The 25,517-nt window shown below is 45.3% G+C and overlaps 1 protein-coding gene across 1 annotated transcript in view; it reads right to left on the bottom strand.

Annotated features, from left to right (window-relative positions):
* LOC119178159 (uncharacterized) overlaps window positions 1–23,711 on the bottom strand; it is a 135,115-nt gene extending 111,404 nt beyond the window's left edge. The window contains exon 1 of the mRNA XM_037429335.2: window positions 23,321–23,711. Coding sequence (XP_037285232.2) covers window positions 23,321–23,711 — 391 coding nt within the window. The remainder of the gene's footprint in view (window positions 1–23,320) is intronic.
* Between the last annotated feature and the right edge of the window lie 1,806 nt (window positions 23,712–25,517).

The raw sequence follows: 25,517 nt of genomic DNA, 5'->3' as shown, positions 1-25,517 counted from the left end.
ACCGGGAGCGTGGACTGGCCGTCATGAAGCTCCTTCGGTTCGCTTGATGCTGCTTCCTTTGAAGTGCAGGCCACTCTGTCGCAGTCAGGGTATGCTCACTGGCTTTGTCCTTTACAGCCTTTCCCGCGGCATGTGGTCTGGGAGGCAAAGGAGGTGGTACTGATGAGGGATCACGCAATCCTGTCGAGGAGGTAGCGGGCGTCCTCGAAGACCGACGTCGACGTGAACGACGCCTTCTGACTTTAGCTGCGGCTTCTCGATGAGATGAGCTATCGCGCACCATCTCCTTCAAGATGGCAATTTCCTTCTGAATCCGCGGGCAGTCCTTCGATGTGGCTTCATGGGATCCATTGCAATTAGAGCATTTCTTGACAGTTGCGACGCACTTATCCGCTTCATGGTGCTCGGCGCAGCGGTGGCATACCACCGAATTCTCGCAGACGCTGCTCACGTGTCCAAGTTTCATGCATTTACGGCACTGGAGAGGCTTTGGAATGAAAGGCCGCACAGCATGTCTGAAGTACCCCACCTTCACATGAGAGGGGAGTGATGTGCTCTTAAACGCAATCTTCACACAGCGAGACTTGCCTAGCCGGGTGACATCAACAATTGGAGTATCAGTTGTTGACTTGACAAGAAGTTGTAAGTCCTTATTGGAAATAGCGACATCAATGTCGTAGATCACGCCGGTTACTACATCACATCCCAAGGGAACATGAGAGCGCACCTGGTTGCCGTCCAAGTCAGTTACACTGCGCAGAACGCCCAACGCGCTTGCATGCAAAACGTCCACAGCCAGTATATTCTTTCTGGCGTTCACTCTTATGTCCGTGATCTCATTTGGCACGAGCGTTTCCAGAGACCTCGACACAGACTGTCTGTTAAGGCGTTTCATGCTGACGGTAGGAAGTGCAGGCAGAAACAGGATGGTATAAGCGTTCGATTTTGGCGCTTCACTTACAGTTTGAATAGTTGAGGATGAGGATGTCCTCATGTTCCTTCTCTTCGCCTTACGGCTCAGCACAGGTTGGAAACCGTCATCTGAGAAGTCCTCACTGCTGAGATAGTAAGCATGAGTATCTTCACTGTCGCTGTCGCTCGCTTGTCCCATCCGCTTCCTGGAGGCGGTCGCCGCTGACGCCGCTGGTGCCGGCAGGCGCCCGGGGTGGTCTACTTCCATCCCCTCCAAGGGAGCAGCGGAAACTGATCAACAGACTTAAATTACAACTGAAATACGCCGGAGTTAGCAGAAGCAGCTCCTATTCAAAACACACTATTCAACACACAAGGACACTAGTGCATAGTCAAGTTAAGGTGTGAGAATAGCTTTAAAAAAGCATAATTTGAAGTAGAGTACAGCCATGAAAATGTTACTGCATATGTATCAAAAGGTATGGTGAGCGAAGTTATGTGATTTACATGGTTGCTCCATGATAGGTATCTTGAAAGACGGACACCTAGATATTTTGCTGAGTTAGTATAGTAGCCATATGACAGTTGTTTATTGTGTAAGTCAGCGGAATGAAGAATCGGTGACAATCGAAATAAATTAGCAATGTGTTATTTGCAATAAGTGAAATCAATGAAGTGACACAGCCCTGTTGAATGCTGGAGTATAACTAACGAAAAAAAAAACAATCTGTTTCAACTTTTGTGGATTTATTATTTCATTCAAATGAAAAAGGTATAGAAATATGCCTCAAGCTGAAGGGGTGCTATCAAGTACAAAACATACACCAACATCTTCAGTGTAGTGTCACTGACGTTATTACAGTAACAACACGTTACATCAGTTTCACAGCCTTAAAGCATATGGTGCTGTTCTCTCATTGATGGGACATCATCTAGTGTTATTTCTCACTGTTTGCCTTTTTTCTGTATACTTTAATATGAAACTTGCTGTAAACTAGCAAGCTTTCAGTGCTGAAGTTTACGACACTCACGACTATCCCAGCAACTGAAAAATTTACTCCTTTCAGTGTACAAAACGCGAAAATGGTAACTTCATGTTTTTTTCATACTTGTATAGAGAGTCTGTCTCGTTACAAGCCCTTGAGTTTTGAGAGCACTGCGCCTAAAGAGGTGCTCTATTCGTGGCACTTTGTGTCCTCCTACCTTGATGCAAGATGCTGTTTTGTAAACGTGCTCGTAATGCATGGAGGTCACGTTTATTTGCTACGTGACTGCCATCTATAGGGGGCACAATATCGTAACATTTATGTAAAAATAGAGAAGGCGGTAACTGCAGAAGGTTTTCATTCCTCGAATACTTCACCGGCGCATCACACTACCCCCGTCCCCCCCACCCTTCCATCTAAAAATATCTTTGAAACTAGAGTGGCCTTCTTGTATTACTCCATTTCTTTTTGTACCTTTTTATTTGCACATGTGTGGTCAGTTTCTCGTGCAGCTTATTGCACTCTACAAAATATGAACCAGGGAAGTATATATTTAAAATATTTTTGTTCGGGATAAAGAACATACGGTTTGTAGCGGAGGTGAGTCTGCATTTCACCGCAAAACTCAGCAGTATGGCCCCATCAACGCTTACGTATCACCATGCTTAGCTTCCACCATTCTTGTCATCACTTTATTGCTTGGAAGAACATGTCAGAGTCTAAACCATCAGCTGTGGCCTCCGCTCGTAACCTTTAAATTGAATCTCGGCACCCATCGTCCCAAACGACTTCAATAAGAGACACAGGGCCGGTGAATGCGCCTACGCTTTCACTGTGGTGGATGAAAGAGGCTGAGGCAGTAACAAAAGGCAGCAACAGTACCGTGATTAAACCAGGGGCAGAAGGCGCTTTTTTTCTTTTTCCTTCAGCCGTTTCGCGTTTTGCTGCTTTGACAACGCGCACTTGCCAGTCTTGTCTGAGCTTGGCTCGGCCGACTGGCTTCATCAAAGTTTCATAATCTTCTGCAGTTGCTCCATAATTCGGTTATAACCTCCTCTCAAAACGCGTCGTCGTCGAGAAGCGCCGTTAACATACAAAAAATGGAACAAAAAAAAATAAGTAGGCCGAGAGCATTGGTGGTGGAGCTTTACTGTGGGGAGACGAAGAAAGAGGCGCCCTGTTGCGGTAGAGAGCGTAAAAGGATCCGCTGGAAAAGCGGCGGCCGCAGCGAGGGAAGCTGTGCCGGCTTCGGGACACGTGCTACGACCGAGCGCGTGGCCGGAAAGGTACACACGCGGAGGATGTATGGGCAGTCAGACACGAGTTAGCCGGTGGGGTGCTTCTCCGCGAATGAACAGGCCATTGGACACGTCGTAAGTTTGGACAGCCCGTACGTGATCGCGCTTGCCTCGTATACGTCGGCGCTGCCACCAACGTTTCCACGTTCCGCACTCCACTCCTCCTCGCTAGGCTACTAGCCTTCCTCTCTGTGCACTTATGTACCCCTAACCTCTCAAGAACTGTGCAGTACAGAGAACGTCTTAGGCTTACCGTCAAGCTGCAAAGAAGTACAAGGTTAATGGCGTTGTTAACGAGCAATTACTCATTAAACGTTACAGTTTAGATACAAATGTGTACAAGCCCAATCACTGCAAATATTTGTCTGCTTGAGCGCTGCTGAAAGCAAGCGACTAGGTCATATAAAGGTACGCCAAAAACCGACGCAATATGGCCTTACTATTCCGATGGGAAAGATGCGAAATCTTCACACCAACGCACTGCACCAATTTATAAGTACGCAGTCAGTCAATTCTTGAGGACACGGGGCGAGCTGCGCTGGTGTTCGTCCTTGCTTGCCCGCTGCACGTCGAATAATCAAGGACTGACGGCGACCGGCGAACCGGCGTTGGCCAATACGCGGCAATAAAAGGTGGCCGTCCTCCGGAGAGTTCACCTTGTTCGCGCGTCCATTTGCGGTAGCCGCCAAATTGGATTTTTATAGCCGCCCGCCCTGCGCAGCGCCAGAAAAGGGGGAACCGGTAGATACGAGAAGCCAACAGCCCTGGCTCGGTACGCCGGAACATGTACACCCGTTAGCTCTCCAGAAGCAGTGAGGCCACGTTATGGCTTCACACCTTGCCTCCCCATTTTTCTCCTTTCACCCTCAATGTTGGCGCAGGTTATTGTTGGTAGTTGGGAGAGAAAGCTGGCGGGAAGGAGAAGCTTCTTTCGAGGCCGCTATTTCACGCTCAGTAGCCTGCCTACGCCCGCATCTCTGATATGGGAGCTTATACGAGACTGACCAATTATGTGCCCAGTTATGCCCATTTTCCATCATCCCGTGCATCCGGCGTGAAAGGCTGCACAATATGTCTGTTCACTAATAATGTAGCATGAGAGTCGTAGCCACGTGGTGCCGAGAGGGCACCGTGGAACCTTTTCTATGTCTTAGTGATTGCGGTGATTTGTTGCGAATGATTGTCGACGCGTTTCCCGAGAAATTTCCGCGAATGATCCTTCGTTATTGGGCGTTTTAGGGCTCAACTATGTTATATTAGATGGTTGACTCGTGCACGGACAATAAAACTCACTCAATAATAAATGCTGATTACGTAATTAACGGAGCTATGAAAAAATCAACCAACAGAAAATCAGGACTCCAAAAGCTTCGGAGCCACGACAAGAAGATGTCATAGTCTACCCAGGGCGCACGTAATGTGTCGCAAAGGTACCGAGAGAAACGTGTAACGCAGCGCGAAAAAAGCAAGGCCATTCCTCCTGGTGGATGTGGATGTCCACGAACCGTAAACGCATTATCTCATCACTCATTGTCACTAAGTAACGGCAGTCACAATGGCTTTGTGATGGCTGTGTATGATGTACAGTTTTCATCATACTGGCAACTGCAGACATATTCTTTGATAATCCCAAGTGATTTTTTTACCACTCAATGGTCGGCTGGATTGGGTCAGTGTGGCTTCGCAAGCGATACGTCTTCAACACAAGAACATTTCAACAAAATATCATTATTATTCTTGCAATTCCGTCATATACGCCTCTACAAAGGGCACTTAATGTTCCATGATCACATTGTCCCTTTATTATTGTGGCATATCACAATATCCGCGCAATGAGTATTTACTTTAAAGAAGGTGCATTTAATTTTAAAAATATTTCTGACAACTGTTGTTTCGAAATTTTACGAGAAAAAAACCCTGAAATCTGCGAAGAAAATCATTTTGGTCAGCACTGAGATGCAGTTTACGCCATGTGATTCCTAATTAATATTTAGCTTTAGAGCTCGATAGAATAAAATATGTGAAGTTCTTTTTGAGTGCAAAGCTTTATAATTGGAAATATTGTTTTATGAAAGAAAACTATTTTTCGACGTTTGCATTGACGGCGATGGGGGAGGGCACTTCAACTAAGAAGCTGCCGTATGGCCAAATGGGAAGCTAGTCGTCAATGGGGAACTTCAACCATAGTTATTTATTGGCTTTTTATGGAAGTATAAAGTTGTTTTTAGTTCCAGCATCACATGATGTCGATTGCCTATCAATATGAACGTAAATGATCACTTTCGCAAATTACCTTTTTTTTCGAGAGTATTGAAACTATTTTTGGCATAAAATCCACCTTCTGCCAAGTAAGTTTTGATTTCTCAGACATTCCTACGTAAAAGACTACTTATAAAGGAAAAATGCAAACATGGACCATTTTAGCAGAATTTCTCATCGCGTATACGGTGGAAAAATTGTAGTAATAATGATCTTCGCCCACCTCAGGCAGACATTTTTTTTAATATCCACGCCAAGTTTGGTATGAGAAGAAGAAGCGATACTTTAATAAGCATTCATTGCAGAAATAACGCTTCCATAGTCTCTCGCTACGCGGGGAGCGCTGATGTGGTGGCGGCCTCCCTTGCACTCCGACCGCAGCACCATCACGACAGCAGCAGAAAGCAGCAGACGAGGAGCACGCTGCCGCACCAAGACCCTAAGGTTCTTAGCCCCTAGCATTTTTCTGAGGAACCACACTCAGACTACATTCATAACTAAAAATTTTGTTGAAGCGCACTAAAAAGTAGACGGACAGAAGAGGCTGACAAGGACAGCGGTTGACAGGCAAGCGCTGTCCTTGTCAGCCTCTTCTGTCCATCTGTTGATTTAGCGTGCTTCAAAAAATTTTCAATTATGAACGTAATCCCACTGGCCCAACTTGCCATCTTGCCGCAATTTATTTCAGACTACATTCTTCGAAATCTGCAAGGCTACCACGTGAAGAAATTTTTCGTAGGAGCTTACTCATCAAGCTTCTTACGCTCACGTCTTTTTCGTTGTCGGTGGCGTGTACACAAGTTGTCATTGCTTTCGCTAGAGGCGCCGCAGGGCTCTCGCAGTTCTTCTCTCTCCGGTCAGTCACACAAGCGGCGCGCCGCCACCCGCACACTTGTCGGCATATGGTTGGTTGATAGAGGGCTATGCTTGGATACAATGCTTAGAGTTACCTTTGCATCGGGAGAGGAGGCCCGGTCTGGCAACAAACTTATCTCTCTTCTCTGGAATGCGGGTGACGGCTTGGAGTGTGTGTGTTGATGCTCGTTTGTGTGAGCTTATCGGCCATTTTGCCATCTATTAAGCCAACCTGCGGATTTTGTTTTTCTTCATTGCTATCACAACCGATAATTGGTCATCAGGGAACCACTGCGCCGATTTTGGGTGCAGTAACAACTAAAGAAAAAGGAAACTGCTGTCGGAAGAAATATGTCATCGGCATCAGATGCGGAGCTTTTGTGGCTGTGGACTCCTGAAGTCAAATTTTTTTTTACTGTTGACGTGGAGCAGCGGCTTCTATGGCTTGCAAACTTAAACAGGAAAAACGTTGTACGTTCCACAGGTACTCGGGTATGTTCAGAGCACTTCTCATGTGAAGGAACCGCAACGACTTTGACACCGATGCTCAACCACAGCTACGAACGGAAGGTACGCAGCCTACAGCTATCCCTACGATGACAATATTTCTCCGATAAACAGCCCCACTAACATTTCTCTCTATTGCTGGTCACAGTACCGTGACTCTGAGAGTCTTTCAAATACTGTGATTAAACAAAAGGTGTAAACAGGGGAGGCACAGGCACCTCAGCGTCGTTTGATGTAAGAGTTGTATTCAAGTACACACCTGTAAAAACAAGTAAGCTAGTAAGATATGGCCACTTCTTCATAGTGATTAAACAATTCAGACAACAGTGAATGCGCAGTTTACAAAAAACTGCAGTGCTGCGAAATAAAGACGAATCACTACTCTCCAACGCATGCCTTCATGCAAGAGAGGTAGCCGATGCGATGGCGTGGCTCAAAAAAATTTTGTTAGAAAAGCGGATGACTACAGCTCAAGAAAGATATTCACCAGGCCCTCAAAGTGCTGTTGCTCATTGTGGAAGAGAAAGATCTGAAAATACTGGGCGTTCTTCGAGCAGAAAGTCGATGATGTGAACATACTGCATCCACAGAGGCGGACTCGTTAGCGGCACTGTATAAGAAAATAATTCAACCTCAATAACTTGAACCTTGTCAGAACGTCTCATAGACTAACTTTCTAGAGAAACTGCATGACTTCAGTCAAAATTCACCACGTAAAAACTTAAAAAAACGATAAAACTGCAGCCGCATGCTTACCATTTATGCAAGCAGTGAGCTTCCCGCATGCCAGATGGGTTGCCAGACCAGAAAAGGGCCGCTTACTAGCATGATGGCGGCGGCCACAAAAATACGTCTATATACTACCTTTACCTTTAAGCAGCAGAGTTGCGCCAAGGTACGCCATCTTGGCTTTTAATATTTTGCGGGAAAGTGACTTACCACCCGCGTCGGAGCAGCGCGCGCTCGTGCTTCATTGCATTGCTTATCTATTTTTTCTCTTTTTATTTGTTATGGAGGTATGAGAACAACTTGATTGCTCCGGTTACGCCTAGTAGCCTTGAATTTATGCTTACGTTCTTGGTGTTTAATGATGAAACAAAGTGCGTCGGCTCTTTGAATCAGTGAGATAAATATTTATACGTGGCCACACATTAGCGTGTTACTCAATGTTTACAGGTATAAAATTATTTTTGCACTTTTGATCGCAATAGAACCGGTTACGAATAAAAATTTTTCGTCACGTTGGACTCATTCGTTAACTGAGTAAGAAAACCAGCTATAGTTTCATCGTCTTCTACTGGATCGAGCTGGATAGCTATGCCGTGCGACGCCCATGTTTCGCGCGCCTTTCGTAATACGCTCTTATAACAATCGCGGTTCATGACAGTGATGTGAGCAGTTGTTCAACAGCCCTGTCGCGTCCGACATTCCTTTCGCTTAAGGTTCGAAAGCTGCATTAAATTCACGTGCTAGCTGCAGCACCTTGCCGATTCGAATGATTCTAGTTTTAACTTATTCTCCCTTTATTTTAGCGTTTTACTCGTCACAACTATTTGGACGTATGCGGCTGACACACGCTGATCAACTCTGCTTGTAAACGTATTCACTGCATCTGCGGATAGTACAAATAGAGCAAGTTTGGCAGTTTTGTGAATAGATAAAAAAAATCACAGCATATCCATGAACTGAATGACGATGAGTGGGGCAAAGCGTCCGTCCGTCCGTTCGTCCATCCATCTGCTCGTCCAATCATGCGTCGATCTGTCCGTCCGTTGCCCAAGTGTGGGACAGATCGACCCAATTGTGGGTCAATCTGTTCGTCCGTGCGTCTGCCCGTCTGTCTGTCTGTATGTCCGTCCGTCTAGTGAACACTCCAAGTTCCACCATCTCGCGTCTTATCATCGTATATTGATTATATACAAGTACCGCCATCTAGCGGACATGTCAAAAACTAAACTCCCCTGTGGCACATACCCGAGAGAGGTGGTTACTACAGAGGACGATTGGATGACGCCTTAAGCGGCTTCGCCCCTAAAAGAAGCCAAGCATTTATTCCATTTTTACCAAACACAAACATTTTTATAGCAACTCCCTCTGCACCCTCTTCTAATCACATGGTCTAGTACGCAGTACAATTCAACACAGAAAGCACTTGCTACCACATTGCTCGCAACCAACAGGCAACATGGCTACAGCACCAAAGAAGCGCGGTGACAGTAACAGCCGATGCCAACCACGCTTGATCTGCCCGGTAAATACGAAGCATCGGCATCGTATGCGTAATGTTGGCTTTTTTGCAGTGAAATTAACCTCCTGTGACCACGTGATAACGCTCGGGGTGCTGAATAGAGGATCTTAACTCGTGCAGACGGGTTGACCGGCGCCCGGAGAACAGCGGCGCAACTCTGCTACCTAAATATATTTATAGCATACACAGTAACCCAAACAACGCTCGCATTTGGAGGGCTTCCTTTCGCTTTGCCGAGAGCTCTCTCGCTGAACATTCTTTGTGACCGCTCCGCAGCATGTACACCCCAAGAGCAAAAGCAGCAGTTTCGGCTCGCTGCTAGCACCTTATGGTGAGGGTCCAGGAGGCCGAAGCGAAGAGGGCTCATCGTCAACCAAGCCCGGAGCAGTGGGTCAGCCAAGCAGATGCGAAGCGGGCGGGGCGGTGGTGGTGGCAAAAGCAATTATTAAAAAATAAAAACAAAGGAAATATGAAGGGGCCGCCTCATAAGAGGACTGCACTGACAACTAGTAGGTGGGGAGCCCTAGTGCCTTCAAGCGAAGCTGTCACGTCTATATATGATAATAGAGGAGTGTGTATGGAGGATTCGCGGGTCACCCGATTGTATACTGGTGCATCAATCCCTTTGTGGATGTCGCAGTGATTTTTTTCTCCAAAATATTCTTGCATTTCACTGTCTTCAATTCGAGAAATTAGACGTTTTTTTTGTTTGCCAAAATGGTTGGGGTGTTTGACGTGGCATGACCCATCACTGAAAGTGAATACGCATTAACGTCAAGACTGATTGTTAGACGGCGTCTGCGGTAAACACTTCGTGAGTTTCAGCACCTAACATTCTTAGACAAGTTAGGAAACTGCAAGACAGTGGTACATACGAGAAGCCAGTCACCAAATAACTGTTGATGCTTTTCTTGTGTGAAGTCTGCTTTTCCATCGACATCAATGCATACCAAAATGAACACATTACAGTACGGCCTCCATCATTTCAATATGTACTCTCGGATAAGCCCAAGGCAGACCAGTAATGGTAGCCACCCATTTAAATTATCACCAGTAACGTTGTGTTGCACGATCAAAGATATAGAAGCATCTTCATGCAATATCGCCACTCTGCGTTTCTGTTATACTCTATGAAGAACCTGAATTTTCTCTGATAATCATTTCTACTTAATAACCTCAACCAAGCTCCAAATTTATGGCATCGCGTCATGCCGACAAGGACAAAAACAAATAAGGGCGCTGTTTCAAGGTTAAGTATGCTAGTCCTCTAATATTTCCTACCCCACCGCTTTCCCTGTTTTCATTTGCTTCTTTCCTATGGTTTTTTTTATTTGCATGATACATAACCCAATTTCGCCGGGTCGCCGCCATATATTTTGGATCTGTCGAAAGAGATTGCGCATTTGTCAGGACCTTTATTGAGTGAGGTTGGGGAGCAATCGCGAGCGTTGTTGGGAAATTGTTGAGAAGTTTATTCGTAGCAGCGTCATGCGGGGCTATGAGTGATTCGACGTTGCGCTTCACCCTCTTTTTTTTCAAAAAAAAAAGAAGGGAGAATGGAGTGCAGCGTGATGCTTGAAGAAGTGGTAGCTCGTTCTGAATACGTCTACATTCATAAGCATCTTTGTTTGTCACGACGTTGTTGCTCGTGACAAATAGAATCGCATTAAAAGCGAAATATTGAACTGGGCCATGCAAAAAGCAACAACAGGCAATAAAAAGGCAACGCCGAAAATTTTCACGTCGGAATAAGGGGTGGCGTTTCCTTGCTTTTAACGAAAGAACAACGAAGAAAAGCAGGTTTGCTGGCTGCTTTCCCCGCAGCCAATAAACGCTAAGCTTGAAGAAGATACAGGCACAATTGTGTTTGTCAAATAAAAGGGAAATTGAGGAGAGAACGTGACGTCACGAGAGTGATGTTTCTGGCTTTTTTCTCTATTGTTATTCTACGCGGTTGACGACAAAACACTCGTAATCCTTTGAACAGTTATTAAAGATGCAAATTTGAATAAGCGTAAAAACGTTGGCCACGCAACTTTACTAAAGCGGAAACACATCTTACTCTTCTAGACAGCATAACAAGTTTTAGAATGGAGGCAAGAGTGCTATTTTGGAGACGCACAAACAAAAACAAGCTTTTTCCCTCGCAGTTTATTCTACATTCAGTGTCATTTGAAGCAAAAGCATCTCCATAACTGTGCAGAACTGGAGATCTTTACGTTGCAGATCGAATACAAAAATTGAAAGAGAAAAACTCAAACAACAAAGGGTTAATTTTTGTGAAGCAGTTTTACAATTGAAAGTGCAGGAAAATCAAATAAAGTAGAGTTTATCCAAATTATGTTGTCGTGTATCCACAGTTAGATGCATAAAATCGTAAGCGTTTTGTAGCACAAATATAAATGCTAAAGCAAATGCGAATGCAAGCTCCAGCAATACGGAGGCACACCCAGATACAGAAGTGGGGCCATGATTTTGTGCGTCAAGACCGTTCAGCGCAAAGGCCGAAATATAACTTTCTTTTCTATAAAAATTGCGCAATAGCTAGACTATTTCAGCTTTACCAGAAGTTAGCAAGTTTAAAGCTTTTGTTCTTGGAGCGTGGACTGCGCATACGTCAATCAGTGCATGCAGAGATGGGGGCAGAAGTGATAAAAAAAAGAAACGAAAAAAGTACAATAACAGACACATTAAACGCGCGTAGAAAAGCATCAAGTGAGCACATCATCGATTCAATGTGATATTGTATTGCTACTTCACATACGCGGTTGTTTCAAGGGCCATACATTCCTTTCAACGTGAAGCCATAACACATTGAGAGAGGCAATCGAATAAAGAAGCTCCCGCAGAGCCCGTTTGATGAAGACTGTCGATGATGAGGTGATGAGTGTTAGAGCAATGTAACGACCAATTCTACTACCATGTACAATTCAAATTCCTCAAGTACACAGCATTTACACGGCGGCTGAGCTCATGAAAGTCCCTGACGCGCTTCTTTGTGCACAAGCTGCTCCGTTAAATGGCGCCACGGCAGTAGTCTGCTGGGAGTTGGGTATTATTGTAAATTGAGACAAGGTTTTCAGAAGACGTGTGAAGCAATAACGACGTTTCACACTACACGAAAGCCTTGAAAAATACTCTGTTTCCCAGAACAGTATACGCACCCAGGAACCCAAGTTTAGCTTATAAAATGTCGCATTACAAAAAAATTAATAAAAAAGCAACCTAGACGGCCATCTTGATTAAGCAACAGTAGCGTTAAAGGCACGTTGTAGACTCTATGGATGTTTTCATCTGCTACGAAATATTTTAAGGGCATGAAACAGAGTGAATTGTTGCAATGTAACACCAAGAGGAGAGTGACTATAGTCGCGGATTAAAAGAAATGAGGGTGCATTGCATTGCGCTGACTGTCCCGTGATCATCTTTTATTAGAAAAATACGAAGAATTCATAAAACATGAGCCGTATGGGCATGACTGGGCATGCCGAACTGATCAACACAAAAACAATTTTTTGCCTTTGATAAAAGTGCGTTTACTGGTAGATTGAGGACAGCACTGGTAACAACAAAATGTGCAGAAATGTTAACAGACAGTATATCATTGGGGTATCGAGAGGACATGTGTCTTCTGCGAGATATATTAACACAATGTAACAGCCTTTCAGGGATAGTCTACTGCTTTTTAGAACGACACGAACCTTCCTTCCTTATGTCGTAGAAATTTATAGGTTCAAGGGACAGCTTTTCTTGGTGAGTGATCAACACAGGCAGGTTATCAAGTGCTTCATGACAGCTGCATGTGAGTAAAATAACGAAAGAATATAAATGCGCTATAATCTTATTCTTGAGATCACTACGGTAATGCCTTACTATGATATAAAAAAATTGAATAGTACCCCTATTAGTGCAAGGTCGCAAAAAATACAGAGTGTACGTACTAGAAAACACTTCATTTAAATAGGACGTACCTGTTATAATTACGCAGTTCTGCGTTTCAAAATCAAGATTTCGTGATGGGTTACGTTGTAGTCACAGACTGCATGAATGTTGACCTGCCTGCGCTTCATTAACGTGCAGGCAAGTCTAAACACGAGCTTAGTTTTCATTTCGCCCAGTAGAAATATGGTCCTTGTAGCCAGGAATACCGTATTGAAGCTTCGTAGCGGTGCACCGTCAGCTGGCCAGCTGCCACAGAAAACACGTACATTGGACACTGCTTCACTTTGCAGTCTCTTGGGCTGCGTTTGCGCACATCTTAATAAGTTTTTTTGAGCTAACCCTCGGTAGAAAATGTGACGTAAACGACAATGGTCGTTTCGTCCTTCCGAGAACCCTAAATTCTTTCCCGCGTGTTGTTTAAAATCATATAGCTTCTTATCACGCGACCGCAAGTCAAAAAAACTAGACAGAGGGCCTCCTGCTTCAGTTGTTTTGGGCGCCTTGTTGGTTAAGGCTTCCTGTATAACGGTGTAACCATTGAGGAATGTGTCTCAACGTGAGCAAATGTGTGTGTCTTCCAGTGACTCGCAAAAGGAATCCACAATCATATACATGCATATTAGGGTCTTCACCACTGCAACAAGTAAACTACTACAAACACCTTTGTGTGACACTCACTTCCACCTTATGTTGGAATCTCCATATCGATAATTTTTGTTCATCTTCCTTACGCAAACTATATCTTCTTATATATAAACTTAGAAGTGTTCCCACGAATACTAAACTACTTTGTTACACTGCCCTTGTGCGACCAGATGTAGAGTACGCGAGCATAGTATGGGACCCTTATACAAAACGCTATATATACACTCTTGAGCGCCTTCAGAGAAAAGCTGTTAGGTTTGTATTCAACAAGTACCCTACGTTAGACTCACCCTCAGATTTAATGCTAGCCAACAACAGTCCCTTAATGCAGACGCGAAGACAAAAAGCTAGATAAGAATTTCTTGGTCAACATTTGAACGAAAAACTAGCTCCAGACCCATCCCTGTATTTGACACCCTTAAGTAGCCGGCCCATCCAACACCACCACCACCCAAAAGCCTTAATCCCATATTTCACTCGCACCAACCTATTTAAATTTTAGTACTTCTTAAGAACCATTTGTGAATGGAACTGCCTTACTAATACATGTGATGAATGAATTGCCTTACAAGACAAACGTTCTTCGCCCTTTATTGTATCAGTTCTGCAATTGCTTTTTTATTTATATCTGTATTTTATTTTATTTATATCTCTATTAACCACTCTGCTTGGACCTTGAGTCTGCAGTATTAAATAAACAAATAAATAAGAAGAGGGCACCTCTTGATGAGTTTAGCTTTAATGACTAATGTAACAATGTCATGCGTAATAAAATTAGAATTACTAAAGAAAAGAGTAGCCTTTGCAGTCTCTAAGATGGTACAAACAATACACATGCGAACTTGTAAACCCGATTCTGATATCTAAAATACTGCCCCAAGTGACGCCGTCATTAGGCTAAACTGTTTGAAGCATCATCACTGCTGTCTGGAATAAAATTAGAGAAGCGGAGAAAGCTATCATTCTGAGAGGCTCTAAACTAGGACAGGGAAGGGCACGATTGCATCAGCGATACAAAGCTGAACTTGCGATGGACCACAGCTGAGTTCGGCACCTAAAATAGTTGAAATGTTGAGACGGGAGGACATCGGAAAAGACCTTGTCTCTTCCCCACCAATGGATGAAGAAACGAAGACAGAAATATTGACGAAACTTTGCCACGCAGTACAGAATCTTCCACTGATTTCACAAGCCCGTCTTCTATTTCTGTTTTTATTTTACTCTCGAGCACAAGTTACTACGAAGGAGGTGAAAAGCCGGGCACAGCCTTAAGTGGCTCGTTAAACGCGTCCAAAGGCTAAAGTGACTGAGGTGGAGAAGAGGGGAGGTGGGTCAGCGAGCGTATGCACAGACAAGTGCAGGCTGCGTAATTAGCCTAATGCAATTACTGGTTGGACTATACACGGGAGCGTCAAAAGTGCGCGTGACATCTTTTCTAATTACCGCACCCAGGACGTAGCCAGGCCAGGCTTCCTTTTTTACCCGTGCGTGGCTCTTAACACACTTGCGGGTTCCTCTAACGCTTTTGATCTTTTTTTTCTCTGACGTTGCTCTTTGTAAACATTGTTCTGGCACCGTTGCTGCTCTTCCATCACATCGGCAAGTGCCCTCGAAGTAGCGAGCTGTGATGACCACATGCTAAGTGCCCCATGTAAGAAGAAGGCTGGCACAGCCTGATTAATGACTGGCCCCTGGAATAATTTTTGTACGCTGAGAGATGAAAGCTTTTCGCTCCTTCTTACCATCCCTTCGGCGCCACGTTAGCGGCGTTATAACATCTCTCGCACAAAGGCTTCGATAACTAAGCGTATAAAACCAGACAGAGCTCTCTTTCTTTCTTCTTTTTGTCGTTATGGTTCATTTTCAACAGTGTCTTGATGATGGGTAGGAACGCCTTTTGTCTTGCGGATAGAATGAAGATTCTCGGAAACGAAATAACTGACCAAGCCGAACTCCAATGTGATGGTTTTTTTCTGTTTTCATTGTTTCTTGATACATTTAATCATTTCATCATGTGGTCTCTAACAAACCCACTTGCTCCTATTTTCAAAACACGTAGCGGGACAGTATCTTTGTGAGCTCCCTGGCGTGAACTGTTTTCCTTTCCTGACTCTTCACTCTTGCCTTACTCCAAATGTGAAGACAAGACAAATGCTTTTTTTTTTAATGCGAAGCATTTCTTAGCGAACTTCAGCGACTTTGAGCGTATCTATCTATCTATCTATCTATCTATCTATCTATCTATCTATCTATCTATCTATCTATCTATCTATCTAGCCGCTTACGTTTGGATGCTCTCGTGTCACCCCCTTAACTTGGCGTGAACCGAAATTAGCATGGGAGGATAAGATGATTTGATGAATATGATGCGCAGGTCAGGACATGAATAATGTCACAATCCCGTCGCGTACGTCGTCAAACGCTCCCCGCCAGACAGATGGCACACACTCGCGGGCGGGTATGTGCCACTGGTAAGCGGGTATGTGCCACAGGTGATTGACACTTAGTATCTACCGAGTAACGACGAGAACGCAGATGGTCAATTTTAATGCGTGAACGTTAAACAATAGCCGACATCGGTAGGGTCAACCCAACGGAGGCATCGAATAAATGTCAGTGTTAAGAAAAACCTGAAATAGGCAGCGTTGGCCACCTGACGAATGCAAATAATAAATTTCAGGGTCCCAGCATGAATTGAACCCTAGCATTCTGCGTGGCAGTCAAGCATTCTACCACAGAGCTACGCCAGGTCTCGGAACTACTTTTCAAATAGACGATAATCTTCGTGAAACGTCAACAGTGGTTGCAGTGCTGCCTACCCAATTTTATAAACATTACATATGTACTTCTTCCATACAGCCATCACGTCGGGTTAACGTCAATTGTGGTGAGGTGCCATGCGCTGAAATAGATTTATGTAGCAGTGTCGAGGGCTAGCATCTTCGCGAGCATCAACGCTTCATATCAGCTTCCCGTGGTGATAAAACACATTTCCAGCTGACAACGTTGCGCAAATGGAAAACTGGTTGTATAAACATCTGCAACTCTTCAACACACATGTTCTCTTCAACATATGTTTCTGCATGCAACATTTGTACATATATTTAGCGTCATTTACTGACGTGTCTCTCAATAAGAAAATGCAACAAGGTCACCTTCCCTCCGCGTGCTTCGCATAAAGTCAGATCCCAGACACGTGCGATCTGCCATTTTTTAGGGGCGAAGCTCTTTCTAGCGGCACCCGTTCGTCCCTCAAAGCCATTGTAGTGTGTAACAAGTATAACATTTTGACCTCCAAGGTGATGCCGGTGAGAGATTTCTTCTGTGCGTTGCTGAACAATGAAAATAGTGCTCAATGTACATGCAATGGCTGCTAATGGGGAATGAAAGACAGGAGCATTCGGCTTTTAGTTAACGCGCATGCTGCGATCCCCATTAGCAGCCATTGGCATGTACATTGAGCACTATCTGACAAGAAAGGGTTGCTACGTTATACTCGCTTGGTGTAACCGCCTTAGTTTCAGAAAGGTTTAGCGAGCGTTGAGCCGCAGTGCGCACGGATTCCAGAAGTTTGGCGATACTCCTTGCACGTGCGCCCTCTACCGGCTAACATGACCCGAGACGACTACAGTGGCCGACGCCTCGCGCGGGCGGAAGCCTTGGCTCGACACTACGGCCACAAATTCGGAGTATTCTGCGTGGACGCCTCCGGCCCGCACCACGGTGGTTGGTACACGGCTGTGGTGGTCCACCAAAACACCGTTGTAAACGGACTCACATTCCGTGCACATAACATTACGCATGCGGAGGAGATCGCCATCGCACTATCCGCCACAGATCAGGACTCGAGAGACATCATCACCGACTCAAGGGGTGCCTGTCGCAACATTGAACAGGGATACATTCCGTACCTTGCTTATAAAATTTTGCAGAACAGCAGCTACCTAGGTGCCCCCGCGCACCGAACGATCATATGGGCTCCGGCTCACATGGGCCTCGATGGTAATGAGACGGCCGATACCGCCACCCACGCGGTCACTCTCCAGGCACCATCCTCTTCCCCTACCGATCCGGAACTCGAACCCAATCCCGCCTACACCTTTAAGGAGGTCACACAATTTTATCAATCCGGCCATAACGTCTATCCGAAACCCTGTAAGGGCCTCACGAAGGTGGAGGAGCGAATCCTCCTTCGCCTTTATACCAAAACTCTATTGTGCCCGGCAATCATAAAACACTTTGACCTCGCTTGCACGGGGAAGTGCCCGCAATGTGAGGAAAATTTCTCTGATATTTTCCACATGGTGTGGGCATGCCAAAAAACCCCAAACCTTACCCCACTACCCAACCCTTCGCGGGAGGACTGGGAGGCAGCCCTGCTCGGCTGCTCTGACCTGACGGCCCAACGGGCCTTGGTCGAGCATGCCCGGGCTGCGGCCAACGCCAATGGGCTTCCGTAAGAGGGAGCCCACCTAGTGTTTGTACGGGGCGGCCCCTTAAGGACCGTTCTCACCCTCCCTGTAGATAACATCTGTAAATAAATGTTTTTCAGCAGCAGACATGAATACAATGAACTAGTATATACCATGAACTCGAGGTGGTTAAACGTGGGAAGTATACGAAGCGCAAGCCGTAAGAAAGTAAAAGCCGAATTCTCCTGTCTCTCATTTCCCTGTAGCAGCCATTGGCATGTACACTGAACACTATTTCACAGGAAAAGGTTGCTACGTTATACTCGCTGGGCGTAACCTTCTTCGTTTTAGAAAGGTTTAGTGAGCGTTGGGCCACAGTGCCATTAATACAGTGAACTAGCATATACCATGAAGTCGAGGTGGTTAAAGGTGGGAGGTAGACTCGAAGCGCAAGCCGCAAGAAAGTGTGCGTGTGCCACCTCTCGTTTAGTTCTTGGAATGTCCACTGAATGGCGGTGCTTCTATATGGGAAATATATGATGACAAGATGCGAGATGGTGGTACTTGGAGTGTTGAATAGATGGACGAACGGACACACAGACAGATGCATGGATGGATGCATAAACGGATGCAAGGGCGGATGCATGGACGGACGAATGCTTCACCCCACTCTCCATCATTCACTCCGTGGATATGCTGCCAAATTTTTTTTATTACGCTGCTATCTCCCACCAGTTAGTGGTTAACAAAAACCTTCATCGTGTTTCCATAGTAAATAAATAATATATATATATATAGGAAGAGCAGGAGAGAAGACAGAACAGGTGGCGCTGTTCTGTCTTCTCTCCTGCTCTTCCTGCTTCACGTTATGTTTTTTGCGCCTCAGTCTTCTGCACCAAGCATTGCTTTAGTTGCACTCGTTCGAAGCGTGGCCGACCGGATTTGCCGTGAACGCAGACGGTACGGCGTCAGCATGGTACTTCGCATAGTTCTGCAGTGCCAGAGCCGGCCAAGCATTTCTAGTTCCTGTTTACTCAGGAAAAACAAACTAACCACGTGGGCAACAGGGATTAGAAATGTCATTGTGACGACGCCCTCATTACCTCACGGCAGTGGCAGTCGACGCATCAATGGGTCTCTTCCGAGAGCCAGAACGGCGCGTTGACTCCTCCCTTCGGTTCAGCTGAAGCCCAGCCGCATGTAGTGTTCAAGCACATCATTTCGAGGCAGCGCGCGTTGCGAAATCTCGGAGGCCACCAACAAGCTTTTGTCTCGGCCCCACTTATAGCTCTGGCAGCTCTCGGAAGCGGGTGGGCTGGTGACACGTGAAAGCGTGGCTGATATCACGGTAATCGGGCGCCCGCTGGTTAATTTGGTGCGTATTGTCGCAGTGGCAAGTGTTCGACTGCTCCAGCGTTAATTCTAGCGAATGAGCTCGTATATGAAGCCACGTGTGGTCAGCGAGTGGTTCCTTTTACAGCTGAATCACCAACTATGAGCACATATTTCACTCCTGTCAGGCACACTTTCCCCCTGCATCTTGGCACCTCAGAAGTCCGCAGCAGTGGGAGGCTGCTTTGTCCGGCACCAGGCCGGACCTGCAACTTTGGCTGGTGACTTGGGCAGAAGACGTCGCGGCTATGGCACTGCCTGGACACCACAACCGGCAGCCTGAAGGCCGCCCACAACACTGCTTTTTATTTTTTTAATTTAATTTTACTTTTTGCCCTTCTGAAGAATAAAGTTTTTCACCACCACCACCACCTCTTAGAGCGTGCTGGAGACGAACGGATTGTCGCCCCGTCGTCAAGAAGTGTGGCAGCTATGCTAGTTGGTATGACATGACGATACGTGTCCTTCGTGTCTCTTTGTCGTCGTTCTGTTCTCGCGCTTTAACTATCGTCGTCAAGAAGTTGACAGGTTACAGGGCAGTGGTCCTATGGCCGCAATACCCAGTACGTGTAGCTCTGTCTAGATAACTGCGCATCGCGAGCCTGCCCATGCTTCTATGACTTTTTCTAGTTTTGTGTTATTTACATTTTCGTTGTTGTGTTATTTGTGAAGAGGGCATGAGCCCCCACGTGCACGAAGGTGGCGTCCTCGTGACGGCGCTTTTGATCGACCAAGTACTGTCCTATAGGTGAACAAGCAGGCGCGATTCGCCGAGAGCTGTGTAAGGGCAGAGCACCGAGGGGATAAGAAGAGGCCCCGAAGTTCCGCCAATTGTTCTGAACCGGGCTTGAGGTGTTAGGCAAGGTCGGCTCTGTCGAATCCCGTAGGGTCGCCCTACTGAAGTCAGTTCATTTCCAAAGTTTTTTTTTCTTTTCTTTTTTTAACTTTGATACCCGTAACATTGTAAAATTTGTACAGTCTATATATGTTAGCGTGCGTGTTGTTAGCGTGCATATATTTTTTTTTACTTGCATATTTTTGTTATCGCAATAGAATCGCGATACTTTTGTGTGTTGTGTCTATTACTGTAAATTTCTACAGCATGCATATCTGCCATCTGCTGCTGACGTTTGAATTGGGCTGACGGGCCTGTCAAGCTGCTTGTATGCAGCTTTTGTCGTCAGCCTTTCAATGTATTCACGATATGTAAGTTTTTCTCAGCCTACTAGAACTTATGCAGCGTTTCTGCTTCAACTTAAAGCTACCAGCAAGTCAATCGCCGCTCTTGGAATAGCAGCAGCACGTCTCGTCTCTCACTTTGTTATACCAACTCGGGTGGTGCGTCTCGGGCACCGAGTGGTGAGAGTTGGTATATCTACAACATCGTAAAGGGCCTGTATTTTACTCCAGCACCTCTACCACTTATGAGGAACTGGTTTATTAAGCCAGGCTCGAGCTAGATCACACTGGTGATGATATTTACAGGTGACGAAGATGTACAGGTGATGATGATATGTAAAAAGAATGAAGAGTCTGTCACGCTCACGCTGGATATGTCACGCTCACACAGTCAATGCCTGTCACGCTCAGACTGTATATGTATATGAACAATATTTAGCTTCAAATTTCGCTTTCGGGTACACTTAGAGACCGTTATTCATACTAACAATGCTACCTTCATGACAGATAAGTAGTGGTCTTTTATTTTCTGTTCTTTTTTCCTTTTACGGGGAAGACTTGCCTGTCTAGAGTATGTTAAGTGTAGTATGTGTTGCTTGTTCTCCTTGCACACTTTGATCAGAACGCTAAAAAACAAACGCAAAAACCGTGTTCTGTGAACTGTGTTGGACAAAGAACTATGTTAAACAGTGGCGGATTGGTCGACAAAAGAAGTGATATTTCATCTTTACATGTTGTGGATACAAATCACGCACGTCATCCGCAAATCGTCGTTTCAAATTAATAAAATTTGAGTAAAAATTCGTGCTGCGTACATTTACAATGTTGGAGGCCTAAAACATTGTTTTGCCTGGATGTTTTCGCGCCTGAAGCGCCTTTCTAAAGCGTGAATATATAGCCTCTAGTCACTAATACCACACAATGATATGCAAAGGTGCTTAGAGGTGAACGGAATTAAAATTGTAGGCACACACTGAAGTCACTTCCTCGTGTTGAAAGGGCACTAATGGCAAATTCTTGAAGATATATTCGTTCCTTGCCGTCAATATTTAAAGCAGTTGCATTGGGGGATTTATACACACAGGCTTAAACACTTCTTGGTTTGTGTATTAAATACCTAGAAGTATAGTGATTGTCTAGTTCTACAATCTGGTTTGTTTTCGTGATGAGGGAGGAAAGAAGGAAAAAGAAAATGAAGGATAGACACGAAGATCGACCCTCCATTATTCCTAGACTTCATGCTACTATATAAAACCACTCAATTTTTGGCCAATTCTCCACTGGTGGTTTGCACCACAGTTAATAGGTGAACAAGAACAACGTCAACCAGACGTGCGTCTGGTTTGCTATCCTACACTAGTGAAAAGGAAATGAGGGATGACAAGATAGCGAATTAGAAAAAAACAGAGCTTACAAAAAACAGTGCTACGTTCAGTAGAATTAAATGTAGGATCTCAGGCGCCTCACGTTCCACTGTAGGTGGACGAGTAATGGTGCTTACCGAAGGCTTGCAAGTACTGGACATAAACCATTCAACACCTCAGCTGACATGGCATAAAACCACAAACGAGAAAAATAACACCCAGTCATCCTAAAGTGCTAATTATCGAGTGAGTGTGTGATTTAATGCTTCCCACCCACTGCGAAGAGCTCAGCCGTTATTCTTCATCATCGTCAGCACGTGTTGCATCAACAAGGTGACATAATACCTTACAGGTGTGTAGGAGGTACCCAGCAGACAGACAAATACTTACATAGTGGGTCATTAGGGCGTAAATACAGCACACACAAAAAACAAGGACCAGGGATGGAACACCACAAGCGCTTGCATTTACGCCATCATGAATTAGTACCAACTCGCTCGCCTCTCCGTTTTGGCACAGCGGGTGTTGCCCTATACTTCACAAAAATCAGCTTGCCTCCGCAGTGGTAGTGCCAGGTCTCTAAGGTACAACCAACCAACTGATACCTTGCGGAACGCCGAAATGTCAAGCCCCTTTGGGCATTGAGCCCAACACAAAGGTGCAGCTCAGAATTCGCATCAGGGATAACTGCTATTATCGGTGATTTGTTTTTATTGCGATAGCAATCATATGGACACTTTCCGTTGGATTTTGCCTTCAGCGTCGGCGTTGATATCACAGTTCCTCACCGTATATGTATACGTATCTATGTGTGTGAGAACGATAGAAAAAAGAAACAATCGGGAAATGGACTCTGGCGTGCGGAATCGAACATGGAACCTCCGAGTCGTGAACGCGAGGCGTTAACCACCCGGTCATCGCGGAGAACGTTGTCGAACGTTCGAACGGGCAGCTATTTATATCAACCTACTTACCGCTGGTGATGGGCATATTGGGGGGGGGGGGGCGGAGGTATTGTGTTTTCAGAATTACCAGCAAGATGGTGCAATTGGCGCACGGCGGCGCACGTCTCGGTTGGGGAGGGAGGGAAGGGGTTCTTATCATGCACTGACATCCTACAGCACATGGGCGTCGACCATTTCGCCTGCCTCGAAATGTGACCACCACGTCCGGAATCGAACCCGCAGCATTTGGGTGACCAGCCGAGCCCCATAACCACTACTCCACCGCAGCGTAAGAGTTCTTCACGTACGACGCCGTCATCAAAATATCTGTGGTACAAAAGCTCAGCTTAGAAGACCATGCTTGTATATGTACTCACCGACGCTGCCTCTCGAGTCGTCATCGTCCTCTTTGTCGAGCTCGGCGTCACTCGAAGACCTCCGGCGGGAGGACGACCCCGTCTCCGCACCACCCACCGGTGGAGACGCAGGCGAGACCGGCGCGGCAAGCGTCGTCGGAAGGAGTGCCGGCGAGGTCTTCTCGCGCAGCGAGGACGTCGCCAGGTTCTGGGCCGTGAAGTTGAGGCTCCGCGCGGACTGCACGCTGCGACAGCAACCGTGAGGCCCTCCGACGGCCACCGCTTTGACCGTCGTCACTCCCGCAGCCATCGCCAGGACAGGAGCAGCCGCCCCGGTCAAAGAAGGCGACGGCAGGCCGACTGCTCGGTCCAGCGTGAACGATTTGGATACAAACTCCGTGAGCTGTTCCATGTCGGGCATCAGACGGCGCCCGCCGGGACGCCCCGATATGCAGCAGAGCCCGTGTCGCGTTCACTTATTGGCGTGGCTGCCGTTGCCCTGATGGAAGGCACACATGTTGGCCGTAATCGACGGTGCAAGAATGTCAGAGTAGGGCAGGTTTCTGCAGTCATAAATATAAAATAAAAAGGGGGTTGGTAAGTCGTTGAAGTTAGCGTAAAGACATTGCTGATGTTGTAATGTTGCATAACCAACATTCTTAAACAGAAGTTAGTATTAAAAATTACTTAGATAATTTTACCATCTCCTACACCCGCCAACATTAGCGGCAAGCTACCGAACATTAGTCATTGTTCAACCAAAACTAATTCATATCAGCCAACGCTAACGACTGCTCGTAGTATGTGAGTGAATACGATGCGTGGGCGTCCGCGGCATTTTGTCTTGGCAGGTGCAATGCTATGTTGCATCGCAGCTGCGGAAGGCTGGTGGAGGATGGGGGCAAGAGCTGGTTTGGCTTGAGGGAGGTTTGTACACCGTTTTGCTGGTTAGTACACCCTTTTGCTTGATGTGAGCCGATGATAGCAACGAATCTTTCTGAATGTTTGACTTTTGTTATACTGGAAGTGCCAAGAAAGGTCTGCGCTTCAGTCTCCGATAAATCCAATCACCCTAGCTTTTGGCAACTTGGAGCGATGACGGCAGCTTGAAAAGCGGTGATGAATAACGCAGTAGACTCGAACTCAGTGAGATGCTAAAATAAGTAGATAGAAATTCTCAATATACCTTAGGTTCCTCGAAGATTGTTTCACATTCATAAACTGCATTCTTTGTAAGCTGTTTTGAGTATTAGCTTTTAATTGAATGATAAAATATTTACCGCTGAGGAATCCGCCATCAATATAATTGTGTTCATGCAGATAGTTTTGAAGTAATGCATAAAAAGTGTCGCGTGTAATATTATTACATGTATGACACACATATGACAAAGATATATGTGTTTTCCCAGTGCATGCTGCTTAAAACTGACTGTCTTTTTTTACACTATAAGAAAGTGCTATGTGTATTAAAATTCATATGAAAGTGCGAGCGCGTAGAAGAACTTCGCTCTCTCCTAATGTGTATATATATATATATATATATATATATATATATATATATATATATATATATATATATATATATATATATATATATATATATATATATATATATATATATATATATATATATATATATATATATATATATATATATATATATATATATATATATATATATATATATATATCATCAGCCTGACTACGTCCACTGCAGGACAAAGGCCTATCCCATGTTCCACCAGTTAACCCGGTCCTGTGCTTGCTGCTGCCAATTTATACGCGCAAACTTCTTCATCTCATCTGCCCACCTAACTTTCTGTCTCCCCCTAACCCGCTTGCCTTCTCTGGGAATCCAGTTAGTTACCCTTAACGACCAGTGGTTATCCTGTCTACGCGCTACATGCCCGGCCCATGTCCATTTCTCTTCTTGATGTCGGCTATGATATCCTTAAACCCCGTTTGTTCCCTAATCTACTTTGCTCTCTTCTTGTCTCTTAAGGTTACACCTAGCATTTTTTCTTTCCATTGCTCGCTGCGTAGTCCTCAATTTAAGCTGAACCCTCTTTGTAAGTCTCCAGGTTTCTGCTTCGTAGCTAAGTACCAGCAAGATACAGCTGTTATATACCTTCCTCTTGAGGGATAGTGGCAATCTACCTGTCAGAATTTGAGAGTGCTTGCCAAATGTGCTCCACCCCATTCTTATTCTTCTAGTTAC

Source organism: Rhipicephalus microplus, chromosome 1 (assembly GCF_043290135.1).
Source record: "Rhipicephalus microplus isolate Deutch F79 chromosome 1, USDA_Rmic, whole genome shotgun sequence".
Classification (NCBI taxonomy): domain Eukaryota; kingdom Metazoa; phylum Arthropoda; class Arachnida; order Ixodida; family Ixodidae; genus Rhipicephalus; species Rhipicephalus microplus.
Note: the sequence above shows the minus strand (reverse complement) of the source record. Positions and strands in the feature narration are given on the sequence as shown.